Here is a 17,059-nt window from a genome sequence, read left to right as displayed (position 1 = left end):
CTATAAAGCTCTGAATGGTTTAGGACCAAAATACTAGTGATGGTGATATAAAGCCTCGTGATGAACTGAAGCTTTCATCCAACTGGTCGACTCATGGTTCGAAGCATTGTGATGATTCATTTGCTCTACTTCGCCATCAAGTGACGATTCAAGTGAAACAAGCTCTGTGATTATAATGATGTGACGTGTAAACCGCTAAACTGAATAAATAAATTGTTTTCATGATTATTTATCCCGAATATTGTCTCAGTATGTCTGATACAAAAGAGAAAGTGGAACCTATCAGGACAGAGTTTTGGTATGATTGTGTAACTGTTAGAGCTGGGTATCGTCACTGATTTCTAGAATCGATTCAATCCGATCTGGGTAAATTTTTCCTCAGACAGTCAGAAATGTTATAATTCAGATCACGGATCAGTACATTTCCATATTTTTATATCTATAAAAAGAAAGATGAGATTTGCGAGACTTTATCAAAGGTGTAAGCATCACAGCAGATGCCTTTGTATCAAAGTAGCTGAGGCTAAAACAGAAAAACGATTTTATAAAAATATTCTGCAGTAGATCAAAAACGAAAGAAAACCATTAATCAACATATGAACATTACCTGATGCTGCTGAAGTGAAGCAGAGAAAAGTTACAGAGGTTTAGAGACACGGCTAAGCGTTTTGCATTTTGCATAATTTTAAAAAGTTTACATTTGTTCAGTAGCCTACTGAACAGCAGAAATCAGGTTTTCTTTTTGGAAGTAAGTAAAAGGGAAAAAAACAGCGACCGACAGCGCTGTAAACAACGGTAGACTTGTGCATAACAAGCAAGCGAATAATGCAGAAAACTGATTTTTAGACGGGAAACTGTTCTTGGAGTACAGAGAGAGACCACGAGCTGTGCATGAAGTGTGATTTTATCGTGGTGGAAGCAAAATAGCAAAAGTCAGAGGGAATTCATGGCTATGTTTATGTGAAGCGTAGTTTGGATCTTCTTTTGCTGCTGGTTCAGTCAATATTGTTTGGAGAGGTAAAACCTACAGCTTCAGAATCAGCGCAAAAAGGGCGTAAAACACAAGGCCCGCCGACAGATCAGAACCAGCGAGCTGTCGGATTTCGGCCCTAACCGTGTCCGTGCCGTCGGGTGAGAAAGGCCACATCTCACTGATTCTGATGTGTCGGCGGGACCGCGCTTTGTGTTTACGTCTTTGTGCATAATAGCCTACGTGTATCTGCTGTCATTTACTGTTTTAGCTGTTTGGTGGTTGTTGAAATTTAGTGAAGTTTAACCTGAGATTCTGGCGTTTGGGGCAAAATAAATTTATATTAAAAATCGATTCAGGATTTTAATGAATCAATATCACGTTATCCAAGCTAGAATCGATTTTAATCGATAATCAAAACCCACCCCTAGTAACTGTGTAATCATGCTTATGTACATCTGGATAATGACACAAACTTGTGGCGCTCCACTTTTTAATAAACTAAAAGACATTATAGGATCTGTAGTGTTGTTTATTTATATTATGGTACTTATCAGTTGTGATATTTATTACTGTGTGCATACTTTATTAGAAGAGAAAAAAAATCTCTTCCTTGCTGGTTCCATCGAAGAAGAAATGCTCAAGTAACTGTGTAGCACGTAGGTAATCCAATTCCACAACACAGCGTGATGAGGGAATCAGCTGTGTTTTGCTGCCCATTTTATTTCGAATCTGGCGCGAACCGGCGAGCCAGTTCCTGAATCAGTCACGTGGTACGGACTGCCCACGAGGCCTCGAACGTCACTGCATACGTAATCAAAGCGAGCCTCGATACGCGCGTCACAAAAATTCCCCCGAGATTACTCGACACGCTTCGAAGCTTCGACACATCACTACCTCTCACATCTAAAGGTAAGTGTCAAGGTAACTTTGAACTGTTCAGTCAATCTTGAGTTTATCGAAGTTTTCTGAAGGACGCTTTCTGTTGCTCTCTGTGAGAGAAGACCGTTAAAGGCGAGGCTCTCCAGAGTGTAGCAAAACAGGAAACCACAGCTGGGTGTGTGTAATGCTGGGCTTATGCTGGGCTTATACTGTGCGATTTTTGGCCCATTTTGAGCCGAGTTTTGAGTCGTGCGACCGTTTTGGCGATCGGCCCGATTTTGGCCTTCGTCGTGCGTCGTGTAGTATACGTGGGCTAATGCTGGGCAGACACTGCGATTTTTTTCAGTCGCGCGATTCAGCTCCTACTCAAACTGTACGTTGACTCGCAGGGGTTAGAAGTTCATAGGTCACGGTGCAGGGTCTCACACTATACGGCCCGATGCTCTGATGCGACCTGAGTGCTCACACTGTGCGTCCATAAAATGAAGGTTATAACGGAAATTCTGTCGCTCGCTCTCCCTCTCTGTCTTTCACTCACACAGACACACCACCACCACCATCAACTTTGCTAAATTGCTAATGAAAAACATTGATCAGGCAGCTGTGATTGAGCAGCAGTGTAGATCCAACTATTTTCACGGTTGTTGTGGTCGTGATAATTTTGTGAGGCCACATCAAAAAGGCTCGAATGAGCTTTCCAAAGTTCTACAAGTTGTGCTCCCATCGCTTGTGTCCAGATCACACATGTGCTGTGCCGTCTTTTTCGCTGACATTTGTGTTTGCGCGTGCGCAGTGTGACAAACTGCAGTGACACCCTGGTCAGTTCTTCTTTCATTGACTGAAGGGTACCAACAATTTTGTCCACGTCTACGGCGCTACTCCCTCGGACCGAGAAACCCCTCTCTCTCGGGTCTGGGTGACGGTATTGCTCTTGAGCTCATGTAGAGCACACTGTCCTTGCTAGAGACAGATGAAGGCGGATTCCTCTTCACTCAAGTCTTCCTCCGACAGCTGGCTTCACCAATTCACTGTTGCTGGCTGCAAAGGGTTACTACTCACTTGCAGGAGTGGCCGCAACCACTGGCAATAAGCTGCTCTTTATAGAGGACTCATGCTCGGGGAGACGTTTTCTGGTCCACCCTCTCTCCCAGAAGAGCCCCGGGAACGCTTGTGTCATCTTTGCATACCTCCACAATTACATATTGTTTAGTCTTTAAAAAAAAAATTGAGATTTTCCGTGTACCACCAGAGAGAGACTAAGTACTACTAGTGGTATGTGTACCACAGTTTGAGAACCACTGTTCTAAACCATGCTGTGAAACTCCTGGGGACCACCCCTTAAGGGTGAGATTAAAAGTATATGTGTATGACTGAGGGGCTGCCCCTCAGATCTGCTCTGGGAGAAACATAAGAATGTAGAAGAGGTGAAGGGAGTGTGTTTTTAAAAAAACAAAACAAACAAATACGTTCGATAAAGTGCTTTCGGTTCGGTATGCATATGTATCGAACAATACAAAATCTTTTATTTGTTTTATCAACTTTTCTTCCAACGATGCTGTGTTGAGCGCTCAGTAGATCTGTGTTCGACTACCCCGCCTAGGCTGCACTGTCGAGTGCAGATCCACTGAGCGCAGCGCAAGCTAGCAAGACAGAAGCCAAGCTCGTTGCAATATGGCAACTGCCTCAACGCTACCCGAAATTGAACCTCCCCCACCTTCATTCAGATCTGGCGTTTGAAACTATCGTGATGTTCATGTGAAACATGACCCTGATGGTAAGCGCGTCATGGACAAAAGTAAAACAGTATGTCCGATGTGCCACGCAATGCTCAATTGGTGGGAACTAGTGCGTTATCGCAGTTAGCTCGTTAACATGTTGATGCCGTCCAGCCCCACGCACACGATCCATGGTAACTCGTTAAGGGAGATTTGCAGCGTTATGGCGTTAACGTCATTTTAACGAGTTTAACGCTGACAGCACTAGTGGGAACACAATGAATATGACTACACATTTATGCCGACATCATCCTAGTGCAAAGACAAGTGGAAGCAGACAAAAACAACAAGCACACATGCCACAAACGTTACCAGAGTCATTTAGGCAGCCGTTAGCACATGATTCTCCTTATGGGGACCTGATATGTTTAATATGCTGCTGAGAGTATAGCCCAGAAGAAGCGTATAGAATAGCTTTTATTTTGGAAAGAGCCATTTCTCTGTAATAAACTCTTTTCCAAAGATGAGTGATTCCTCAATCAGATTTATTTATTTATTTTTGTTGTTTCATCAACATTAAATTTAAAAACTGTACTTTTGAGTTAAAATATATATTTATAATGTTAATAAATGACTAATTAAAAAGGCATGAACATTTTTTTTTTGTATCGAAAAAATATCGAACCGTGACACCAAAGTATCGAACAGAACTGAACTGTGAATTTTGTGTATCGTTGCACCCCTAGTTGGAGGTAAAAGTGCTATAATGAAAAACATTTCAAGAAAATGTAAAATAAATGTATTCCAGGATAAAACACAGCTGTCTTTGTCTTAACGCTGCAAATCGGTGTGTCGGCCCACTGGGCATTTGATTCTAATAACAGGCCTCAGTCTCTCCTGCTACTGGTCTGCATACTGCTAAATTTGGTATCGGTGCTCAAACCTTTTGTGTCTGTTTGCACACCTCGGGAAGCAAAAATTTGTTGTTTTTGTTGTCAGATGAACATATGAGACACTTTGACTCTTCAGTGCAGTGTGGAGCCTAACAAAGATCTGTTTTGTGTCCCAGCTGATCAGCAGGAGGAGAAGAGTCTGACGGAGCAGCAGAGGAACATTTTCAGCTACTTGGACTCAGCTCAGCCACTACAGAGAAAACAATGAGCTCAACACAGAAGGTGACAGACAGAGCAGGGCGATATGACCAAAAATATTTATCACGATATACATTTGAAAATTTGCGATAACAATATAGCTGACGATAAAATTGACACTAGACAAAATACTTTACAACTCCACGACTTTATCAGTGCAAAAAAACCCCATCAATGTATTTTCACTTAAACAAGCAGCTGTTTTTTATGTGCATTAAAGTTTATATAAAAATTTAACAGTGAAAATACAAATGCCTTGGAGCAAATGTCAGCCAATTTCCTCTGGAAAATCCTTTTGGTTAAACTGTCAGCAAGCAATTTGCATTTGCACTGTTAAATTTTTATATAACTTTAATGCACATAAAAAAAACAGCTGCTTGTTTAAGTGAAAATATATTGATGGGTGTTTTGCACTAATAAAGTTGTGGAGTTGTAAAGTATTTTGTCTCGCGTCAATTACATCGTCAGTTATATTGTTATCACAAATTTTCAAATGTATATCGTGATAAATATTTTTGGTCATATCGCCCTGCTCTACTTTCATGTGTTACTGTTTAGGCTTAAATAGGTTTGATGTTTGGTGCCTTTTCCTTAATGTAAAAAAAACCCTCAGGTTACAATCAGACATTTTTCTTCACTGAACCAAGCTGGTCATTTTACCAGCTCAGCTCTAATCATATGACAGATCATTTATGGTATAAACATCTAGATGATGGGAAAGTGATGTTCTTGGACATGATTGTTGGGCTTCATTTCTGTACTGAACAGTCATTTTAAGTTTAGCTGGTAAATAACAGTTAGCTAATGTTGTTCATGAGACTAAAGTCATCTCACTTTGGTAACGTAACTATAATATGGCCAATAATATAGTTATTATGTTAATCACTTCACTCAAAGACAAGTATCTTTGACAGTGTATATATAGATGTATCATATATAAGAGACAAATATTGTTCCTTTAATTTGTTGGCATTACTAAATTTGGCTCAATGCTTACATATCTGTGTAAAAAGCAAATGTACGAGCTGTGATAACTGTGTCTGATAGAATGAAGAGTAGACTGATATATTAAATATTCCTTTATTGGGTGAGAAAATCAGACCATGTCATAACTGCTTTAAGTCATACAGAATAGATATCAGAGCCATAACCCTTTAGAGCCGATCGGAGCGGGAACGCTCTGTTATGCGTAACTATTTTTAAATCCCAGTAGCACTGCAACCACGTAAGCTAGCGCAAAAATTTTTTTTGCATATGAAACCGGAGGAGTTGTACTTACATCTTATGCCATCAGCTTGTCCTCGGTCACGGTTTCCTTCCACATAAAGCTTTGCAAAAACTGCATAAAAAGCGCTTGCAGGAACAAAAACATAATATTCCAGAAACATGCTTTGCCGATCCGATCAGCTGTTCATAACACTTCCTACGTTGGAATAGACGTCAGCGCGAACTTTTGCATTTCCGCCATTACCTGCCCGAAACCGGAAGTGACGTCATTTTCGCGGAAATGTAGTCTTTTTTGCGATCAGGGCCTCAGGGCCTATACTGCTCTTTTTAAAAGTTATCTTTGACTTTATGACTTTCTGTGTCGTTTCTGGGATGCTTAGGACTCATATTGCACTGCTGGAAATAGTTTATTTTGATGCATATGCTGCTTTTTTGCAAATTTGCAGTATAATATTTATTTTCGTTTTTCCTGCAGTGTATAAAAATTGGTGTATTTCAAAAATAAAACTATGAAGACACTCAAAATAAATTTCCTGTGGTGGGAAACTATTTTGTGCAACTTTTTTGTATTTACAGTTTTGAGGGATAAGCCTCTTAAATTTCTCTAACTACAAATATATGTTAAAAAATCAAAAACGATTTTCAATTTTTTTGTAGTTTATTGCACTTTTTTGCAATTTATGTAGTTACTATGCACTTAATGAATACATATTATTAAAATCTGGGCTATAATGGTTGTATTGATGTATAGCAACTTGAAATGCTCCCAAAAATGGCTCCACAGCATGTAAAAATATAATATAAGCTCTGGCGGACTTGGTTCTATGGTAGGTCTTAAAGGGTTAAACAGGCTGACTTCTGCTAAATGGGTCAAACTGGGCAGAAAGTATACAAACACATAACATCCTTATAGAATATGATGTAACACTATAGATCAACTTACCACAGAATATATAAAGCATATAAACAATTACAGCAATATGATGCAACAAACACAGCAGTGCTACTAATCCAAAATACTCAAAGCTTCATAGAACTGAAACAAACATTTATTTTTAGCTCCATTCTGCTGCTGATACATACTTTAGGTTTCTGAATATTAAACTTGTTTCTGCCTTTCATAGTGTGTAACTTGAAGGCCCTGAGTACTTTCTCCCACACTGAAAACACTGGAATGATACAATTATTTGAACATTACCTAATAAGACTGATTCAGGACAGACAGTTAGTTATTTTAAACTAGAGCTGGGCGATAAAACGATAACGATATGTACTGCGATATAACTTTTTCTCGATAGAAAAATTAAACTATTGCGATAGACCTCACTGCTCTTGTCCTCTTAAAAAAAGGAAAAAAGAAGAAAAAAAAGAACAGCCAATCCAAATTAAGTAGTGCAGAGCCGAACCAATCACAGCCGCAGCGTCACGTCACGTGACTTGTTACGTACAGCACAAGTGCCAAGCCGCACATGTGTATTTGTTTGGGAAGCAGCCAGCCACCGTACCGCCCGGGTAATGGAGGAAATGAGTGTGCAGACTAGAGAAAAAACAACCGAGAGCGTGACTGAAGATTACCGAAGAGAAAACAGATGATGGTTCCAATGCCGGAGAGATTGTCGAACGGAAAAGCCATAGAAGTTCCGTAGTGTGAAGGTATTTCGGCTATTTCAAGTCTGACAAAAACAGAGTAGCGTTCACTGTAAATTGTACTGAAAGCAAGTCTGGAAATACAATAAACCAGTGCATGCTCAGTCTCTGACTGGAAGCGCTAATTTGTCATTCGGCTTTTGTCAGACTAAAGTAACTGTTAAAACTGTTTGAAAAGCTAAGCTATACAACAAGGAGAGATTGAGAATTTCCTTTTAGTTCTCAGTTTATTTGATATTGACAAAAGTTAGTCATTTTTGTCTGTTCTTCTGTAAAACGAACTAAGATTTATTTTAAGAATTAATATTTTGTTTCTAAGTGGAATTGACAATTTAGTAGCCTGTTTTGTTTGTTCTATTTTGAAACTTAAACTCTTTAGCGGCTGCCTTTTGTGTAGTTTGCAATATTTGCCTTTATTTATCTGAAAAGGTCTCATGTTCCTTAAGTACATCTACCCTGTTGAACTTATTATGGGAAATAAATATATAAAATAAAAACAAGCTGCTGATTATTTCACATTTTACTTGTAAGCAACGGCACATTTAAATCTTACAAATATAGTTATTTGGCTTATATCGTGATAGATATCGTTATCGCCTGAAATGAAAAAAACATATCGTGATATGAAAAAAATCATTTTGAGCAGCCTTTGAATTGGGACAGCCTCGCTGTTACCGTGACGTAATCGGCCTTATAATGCGGCCTTTAAGGCTGCAGACCCTGAATTGGGATACAGCCTAAGTCAGGCTGATTGGGTTAGAATGGCAGACCTGACATGTTAAAAGGAGGGTGGTGCTTGAAATCATTGTTCTTCCATTGTAAACCATGGTGACCTGTAAAGAAACGCGTGCAGCCATCATTGCGTTGCATAAAAATGGCTTCACAGGCAAGAATATTGTGGCTACTAAGATTGCATCTAAATCAACAATTTATTGGATCATCAAGAACTTCAAGGAAAGAGGTTCAATTCTTGATAAGAAGGCTTCAGCACATCCAAGAAAGTCCAGCAAGCACCAGGATCGTCTCCTAAAGAGGGCTCAGCTGCAGGATCGGAGTGCAGAGCGTGCTCAGGAATGGCAGCAGGCAGGTGTGAGCGCATCTGCACGCACAGTGAGGCGAAGACTCTTGGAAGACGGCCTGGTGTCAAGAGGGGCAGCAAGAAGCCCCTTCTCTCCCCAAAAAAACATCAGGGGCAGATTGATCTCCCACAGAAAGTATGGTGAATGGACTGCTGAGGACTGGGGCAAAGTCATATTCTCCATTGAAGCCTCTTTTCAATTGTTTGGGGCATCTGGAAAAAGTCTTGTCTGGAGAAGAAAAGGTGAGCGCTACCATCAGTCCTGTGTCAGGCCAACAGCAAAGCATCCTGAGACCATTCATGTGTGGGGTTGCTTCTCATCCAAGGGAGTGGGCTCACTCACAATTTTGCCCAAAAACACAGCCATGAATAAAGAATGGTACCAAAACCGCCTCCAACAGCAACTTCTTCCAACAACAGTTTGGTAAACAACAATTCCTACATAAGACACACAGGATTATAAGGGGCACCGTCGATTTTCAGAAAAATCAAAGGATTGATTTTAAGTGTGCCGTATTTTCCAAAAAACACGGTAATAACGACGGCCTGCTAGCATGCTCTACCACAAATAGTGCTTTGTTGTGTATCTGATGTACGAAACCCAAACCAGTTCCACACCACTGAAGTTGAAGCATTTTTACAAACCAATTCTGGTTCATCTGTTTCATTCAACGATCCGCTTTCACCCTTCTCATTCTCCGTCGCCGCCATGCTTTTTCCTCCATGTGTGTGTGAAAACAAAGGCACTGCGCATGCGCGTTTTACCCATATTCTATTGTAATATTTCATTTTCTCATCGTTGCCCAACATTATATCAAATCAAAATCAAATCACTTTTATTGTCACACCAATGTACCTGCACATGTGATGTGACAATAAAAGTGATTTGATTTTGATTTGATTTGATTTATACCGGTATTGCTGTGAACGGTATGATATAGCCCAGCCCTACATGAAAGGCACCCTGATCGTACACTAATCGCACATTAAAATGATCAAAAGAGGCAAAACTGTGTGCCAGAGTCTCGGGTCAGCGTTTGTTTTCATGTCACAGCACCAGAACGATTGCAGGCGCTCATAAGTAGTTACCATAAATCACCACCTTTCATGGTCTCAGCACATCGACTCTATTATTAAGAAAATGGGACAAGGCATAGCTATGGCTATGAAATGCTCTTTGTGTATCACTTCTTCAGTTATGAAAGATGTCATTAATGCACTAGTAATGTCTCATCTGGAGTATTGTTCAATCATTTGGTCAGCAGCTAATAAGACAGATCTTAACAGACTTCAGTTAGTCCAGAATAAGGCGTCCAGATTAGTGTTAAGATGTTCATGCTATACTAATATCGATAAAATGCATAATCAACTTTCTTGGCTTCCTGTACAGGCTAAAATATTCTATGGCTTACTTGTATTTATAAAGGACGCAATTCTGTTATACACACACTTATTTCTGCTCAGCTGCAGTATCCAGATGAAATACATAATCATATTACACAGTTTTCAACAAACTGCAATTTAGTAAATGCTCGAGTTAAAAGTAACTTTTTGTAAAACTGTTATATTTAGAGCAACTTTTAAGTGGAATAAATTGCCTTATAAAATTAGAGAATTATTCAAACTATTCAAAACTTCAATGAACACGTAAAAGCCGATTTACAGAACTTTTAGTTGTTGTAAATATTGTAAGAGATGATTTGTTTTTGAAATTTGTGCAATGTGTCTCAATGTTATTGATATTATTATTATTATTATTGATTGCTTATATTTTAACAATTGTGAAACCTCACTGTGGATGTAAGAGCCAAATTATGTGGATATTTTTTATTTTTTTTAATAAATTTTATTTTCAGTCACAGCAGAATATTAACAACAAAACATTGAACATACAGTAGTTTGCTGTTCAGTATTTACAATACCCCAAAAGATAACAGAAATAGAGAAGGAAAACAAACAAACCAACCAAAGAAACCCCTACAAAACAACAAAAAACAAACAAACAACAACAAACAAATATAAAAATAAAATGTATAAGGGACATTCAGTGTACAGTTAACTATGATAGTGGTATAGAGATATGGCATCCGGTCATGATAGGGTGGTCATTTTAAATGTTTCCATGTACATCAGGAATGGCTGCCATGCCTTAAGAAATTTGGTGGTTGAACCTGCCAGTGTATATCTCATCTTTTCTAAATGTAAAAACCTCATGAGCTCTGCAAGCCACTGTTCATGTGTGGGAGGAGCTTCCTGCTTCCATTTTAAAAGTATAAGGCGCCTTGCGATAAGTGAAGCAAAGGCAATAGAATTCGAATAGTGTTTTGGCAAAGTGATGTCTTGAGGTATCACCCCAAAGATAGCTGTTAGAGCAGAAGGATCATATTTAACGTTATACATCTCTGACAGAGTGTTAAATATAGACACCCAATAGTTATGAAGATTGGGGCATGTCCAAAAGGTATGAAGGAGCGAACCTGTTTCTGCTTTACATCTGTTACACAGAGGGTCAGCTCCTGGATAGAACTTTGCTAACTTTTCCTTGGAGATATGTAATCGGTGTAGGACCTTGAATTGCAGGAGCCCATGCCTGGCACATATCGAAGAAGAGTGTACCCTCCGGAGAAAAGATTGCCAGAGTTCATCTGTTATAGTCATCCCAAGGTCTTTCTCCCACTGTGCTTTAAGGATGAAGAGAGAAGGAGATTGAAGATCTGATAATATAGCATAGATTTCTTTAATCGCCCCTCTCTTATGAACGTTTATATTGATAATTTTATCCAAAGAAGTTTCCTCAGGTAGTTCCGGAAATGAAGGAAATCGACTCTTTACAAAGTGACGAATTTGTAGATAACGAAAAAAATGTTGCCGAGGAACATTAAACTGCTTCAGGAGCTGCGTGAATGAGGCAAAAATCCCATCTACAAAAAGGTCTTTGATATTTCTAAGGCCATTACTTTCCCATATTTTAAAGGCAGAATCCATCATGGAGGGTGGGAACATATGATTAGAGCAGATAGGTGCTTTAATTGACATTAAGTGTAACCCCAACCTTTTCCTACATTGCACCCAGATTCTGAGCGAGTCATACAACAAAGGGTTACATTTATAGGTGTAGAGTTCTAATGGGAGAGCTGAACTCAACAAAGCTGATAGGCAAATTTTGCCACAACTGGATGACTCAATTTGGAGCCAAGCTGGAGTCTCTGTAGTAACATTACTCATCCAGTACAGCATATTACGAATATTTGCTGCCCAATTATAAGACTGAAAGTTTGGCAAGGCTAATCTTTATTTATTTTATTTATTTATTTATTTATTGTCATTGTCAAGAACAATGAAATTGCGTTTGGGGCTTCCATACAACCCAAAAAAAAGAAGAAAATAATAAATACCCCTTAAAACCCAAGTGTACATATTTAACCCAGTGTGACTCCAATGCAATAAGACAATCCTTAGCAATAATGTTCGTAGAAATTCAGACAAAGACCTGAGAAACATGACAAAATACAACAATGCAACCCATTCAATATTATTGTACTGTGAGATATGATATCAGATATGATAGTTATCTATTTAAGAAAGAGGGGGGGGGGCAGGAGGGGGAAGAGAATAAAGATATGATGCACCAATGCAGACCAGTTCATTGCTATTAAGAAGTTGGATATGGTTATTGTCCGTGAGAGCGGGGCAGAGAGTTCAGGAGCCTCACAGCCTGTGGATACAGGCTGTTGGCCAGTCTGGATATTCTGGCCTGTATAGACCTGTACCTTCTCCCTGACGGCAGCAGATGGAAAAGGTGGCGCGCAGGGTGATGTTGGTCCCGCAGGATACTGTGCACCCTCCTCAGACAGCGAGTGGGGAAGATATTACTGATCTCTGGCAGACTTGTTCCAATAATTCTGCCAGCTTCTTTCACCACCCGCTGGAGTGCTTGCTGATCGGCCTTGGTGCAGCTGGGGAACCACACTAGAAATCCATACGTCAGAACGCTGCTGATGGCACAGTTGTAGAAGTTCAACATCAGAGATCTGGGAATGTGTGCGCTCCGCAGTCTCCTCAGGTAGTAGAGGCGCTGTTGGGCCTTCCGTACAACTGAGGTGATATGGTTGCCCCAGGACAGGTCCTCGGTCACAGTTACCCCCAAGAATTTAAAACTGCTCACCCTCTCCACCGCCTCACTGCCAATGAAGAGAGGCAGATGGTTGTTATGGCCCCTCTTCCGGAAATCTACAATGATCTCCTTGGTCTTTTTGGTGTTTAAGACCAAGTTATTGTCGTGGCACCATGACTCTAGTTGTTGCACCTCTGTCCTATAGTTTGTCTCATCATTGTTGGATATAAGTCCGAGCACTGTAGTGTCATCTGCAAACTTAACAATGAGATTGGACGCGCAGGAGGAAATACAGTCATGGGTGAAGAGAGTGTATAGCAGAGGGCTCAGAACACACCCCTGAGGGGCACCGGTGTTGACCACAAGGGTGGAAGAGGTGTTCTTACCCACTCTGACACTCTGTCTACGGTTAGTGAGGAAGTCCACAATCCAGTTGCACAGAGAGGAGTTAAGTCCCAGTTGGTGGAGTTTGGGACGGAGTTTGTATGGCCGGATGGTATTAAAAGCCGAGCTGTAGTCTACAAAGAGGAGCCGTGCATAGGTGTTCCTGTGTTCCAAGTGCTTCAGTAATGTGTGCAGCACCCATTGGCCTAGTCCTCTGCATGAAATCTTTACGAATTCGTGGACTTTTGCCATTCCAAATAAATGCAGAGATATGCTTATTCAGTGTTATAAAATACTTATTGGGTAAGTAGCATGGGATACATTGAAATAAATAAAGGAACTTGGGTAGTATGTTCATTTTGATAGAATTGATGCGACCAATTAATGACAGTGGTAAATTGTTCCATCTCTGAAGATCTGTCTCAGTATTCTTAAGCAGCGGGACAAAGTTTCTTTCATATAGACCTTTGTATGAGTGGGTAACCTTAACCCCCAGATAGGTCACATACCTTGATTTAACGTTAAATTGAAAATCTGAAAACGAAATCTTCCTGGCTATAGAGTTGACACAGAGAAGTTCACTTTTATGCAGGTTCAACTTGTAACCTGAAATATTACCAAAACATTCAAAAATGGCAAGAGCACGGGGAAGAGAGCATAAAGACTCTGACATATACAGCAGTAGGTCGTCAGCATATAAGGATATTTTGTGCTCCTGGTCACCTCTGAAGATGCCCTTAATGCAACTGTCAGCTCGCAGTTTAATCGCCAGTGGTTCAATTGATAATGCAAAAAGAAGAGGGGATAAGGGACAACCTTGTCTTGTACCACGGAGAAGTGGGAAATAAGAAGAGAATAACGAATTTGTTCTAACACGTGCCATAGGTGAGGAGTAAAGTAACTGAATCCATGAAATGAAATTAGGGCCAAATCCAAATTTATGTAGAGTACAAAACAGATAATCCCACTCCACCCGGTCAAATGCCTTCTCAGCATCGAGTAATAAGGCAATTTCAGGGGTTGTAGTTGACTTTGTGTGTAATATGTTTAAAAACCTGCAATTATGTGGATATTTTGAATCCACTTAATTGTATAATATTTTATGTGATTGTATTTGTATTGTATCTCTGTCACTGCAGGACCAACATGGAGCGAGAAGTCAGCGCTCTCAGGAGGCCGACAAACCTCACAGAAGAAAGAGAGAGAAAACATACACCTGTGACGAGTGTGGGAAGGATTTTGCTAGGAAGAATGAACTAAAACGTCATCTGGTCATCCACAGTGGAGTTAAAGCATACAGCTGTGATCAGTGTGGCAGAGCTTTTACTCGCAGTAGCAGCTTACAGAGGCATCTACTTACCCACTCTGGAATTAAGGCATACAGCTGTGACGAGTGTGGGAAGGATTTTACTGGGAAGGATGACCTAAAACATCATCAGGTCATCCACACTGGAGAGAGACCGTTCAGCTGTGACTTGTGTGGAAAGTCTTTTTCCTGGAAGGATTCCCTAAAACAACACCAACTCATCCACAGTGGAGTTAAAGCGTACATCTGTGATCAGTGTGGCAGAGCTTTTACTCACAGTAGCAACTTACAGAGGCATCTAGTTACCCACTCTGGAATTAAGGCATACAGCTGTGACATCTGTGGAAAAACTTTCAGCCAGAGAGGGCACCGAAATATACACCTACGCATTCACACGAGACATGTTGTGTACTGCTGTGAACAGTGTGGCAAAGAATTTATAACAGACACACAGTTAAAACAACACATGTTTACCCACACTGAGGAGAGACCTTATAAATGTGACCTGTGTGAGAAGACTTTTAAAGCTCCACGTCACCTGAGAGAACACCAACAGATCCACACCAGAAAGAGACTCAACAAGCGCAGTTGCTGTGAGGTATGTATTTATATTGTTATCTTGTCATTTTAGCCTGACTGTTTGGAACAACTCTGCTCATTAAACTGTGTTAGCATGTTAGCAATTCTACTGCATGGAAAAGCAGCTCTGAGTGATTATTCAGATTTTCATGTCAGTTATGATTTTAGTATTACTGTAGTATTATGGTGGTAGTATTGTAGTTATTGCAGCCCAGTAAACTGAGTGTGTTAACTGAAACAGTCAAATGTAATTGGACGTCTGCAGAGATGCTCTTTATTTCAGGCGACGTTCAGGATAAAAGTGTTGAAGGACTGACTTACACTGTCTTTGTGTCTTTGTTTAGAAGCAGAGCGACACAGATGGATCCAGTTCTCAACCCTGTCATCACCGTGGTGGTGGGAAAGACTTTCGTTGTGACCTTTGTGGAAAAACTTTCAGTCAGCAAAAGACCCTAAAAAGACATCAACGTAGACACACTGGAGACAAACTGAAATACTGCAAAGAATGTGGGAGAGGCTTCCCCACATCGCATCACTTAAAACAACATGAACTGATTCACAGTGGGGTTAAAAAGCACCTCTGTGATCAGTGTGGGTCATCCTTCACCACTGCATGTGAGCTTAAATCACACAAACGAGTCCACACAGGAGAGAAACCATACAAGTGCAGACACTGTGACAAAAGCTTCTCACATTCAAATAGTCGTAACAAGCATGAACGTACACACATGGAAGGAAACTACAGCTGTGACCAGTGTGACAAGAGCTTCAGGAATCTCAGTTCATACTCCGAACACAAACGATCCCACGTTACTAATAAACTGTTTCACTGTTACCAATGTGCCCAAACATTCACCTCATTGTCTGCTCTGTGCAAACATCAGCGTGATCACTCAGGGCTGAAATCACTCTCATCACTGGATCACAGTGAACCTGAAGAGACAGAAAGATCCTCTGGTTTCAGTGTCAGACTCAAAAAGCTTGAGATCAGGCTCCACAGAGTTCAGATAGAATCATTTAAACTTGTGTTGAACTGAACTGGTTGCTGGGCTGAACTTCTACATAATACAGATTTACATGGGATCTTATTTTCTGTCGTTTTACTGAGTCAGTTTTGTCCTTTTTTCTCTGTCCTGGTTTTGCTCGTCTGTAAATAATTGAAACTCAGTCAAATAGTTCATTGTTCTCCAGCAAAACGTTTTGGAAACTCATGTTTAACCTTTAAAACTCTGACATGTTTTAGCACACAAGGCTTCATCGGGGAGTTACTCATGATTGGACCATGAGAATAAAGGTTTTTAGTTCTTTCAAAGAGTCTTGGAGGTGTTTGATGTTTCTGTTTTTCTACATAAAGCAAGAAAAATAGTTTCTTCCTTTATGTAGTGTGGAAGTTTTTAATGTTTCTTTCATCTGTGATGTTCTTGAATGTGTTGACATGAAGATGGTACAAATAAACTGTCCTTTTAGCTTCAGCTCCTAATTTATTCATTATTTATGGATGTAGCACAGCAGCAGTGTCTTGATTAACACATGGAGGGCTCGGGATCTGATGGTAAATAATGTTTTGTGTCCTTGTACACATCATACAGCTCAGCTGTTCCACAGATGTCAGGTTTACACAGTGGGATGGTTTGTAAGAACGCAGCTCTCCTGTGGATAAATCCTTACTCTTAGCCTCAGGACCTCACACAGTCCCAGCAGGTTTGGTCAGAAGATTTATCCCTTATATCAAAACTTCACTGAGTCTCCTTTGCTGTGCTGTTTTCACAAAGAAACGTAAACTGAAGACCTGGGCCCTATTTCAGGAAGCCGGTTTAGAAAACTCAGAGTGAAAAACGATACTCAGGGTTGAGTAACCCCGAACTGTCCAACTCGGAATATTCGGTTTCAGAAAGGCTGATAACAAGTAGTTCAATCAACGCGGAGTTCCTTTAACCCCAAGTTAAGCGCGCGCACGAGGATACATAAAGCCCTGATTATTGGAGCACAGATTAAGCGAGTCACCA

At 40.3% G+C, this 17,059-nt stretch overlaps 1 protein-coding gene across 1 annotated transcript; it reads left to right on the top strand.

Moving 5' to 3' along the window:
* The first annotated feature begins 1,781 nt into the window (after positions 1-1,781).
* On the top strand, positions 1,782-16,525 carry LOC146701600 (uncharacterized). Its single transcript, XM_085467905.1, has 4 exons — positions 1,782-1,882; positions 4,637-4,742; positions 14,308-15,072; positions 15,398-16,525. The coding sequence occupies exons 2-4, from the start codon at positions 4,725-4,727 to the stop codon at positions 16,088-16,090; spliced, it is 1,476 nt and encodes a 491-aa protein (XP_085324031.1). The 5' UTR covers positions 1,782-1,882; positions 4,637-4,724; the 3' UTR covers positions 16,091-16,525.
* Positions 16,526-17,059: the final 534 nt, after the last annotated feature.

This window comes from Copadichromis virginalis, linkage group LG9, assembly GCF_057382275.1.
Source record: "Copadichromis virginalis isolate Kocher_CV1m ecotype Utaka linkage group LG9, C_Virginalis_male_GT1.1, whole genome shotgun sequence".
Lineage (NCBI taxonomy): Eukaryota > Metazoa > Chordata > Actinopteri > Cichliformes > Cichlidae > Copadichromis > Copadichromis virginalis.
This window is presented reverse-complemented; position numbering and strand designations above follow the sequence as displayed.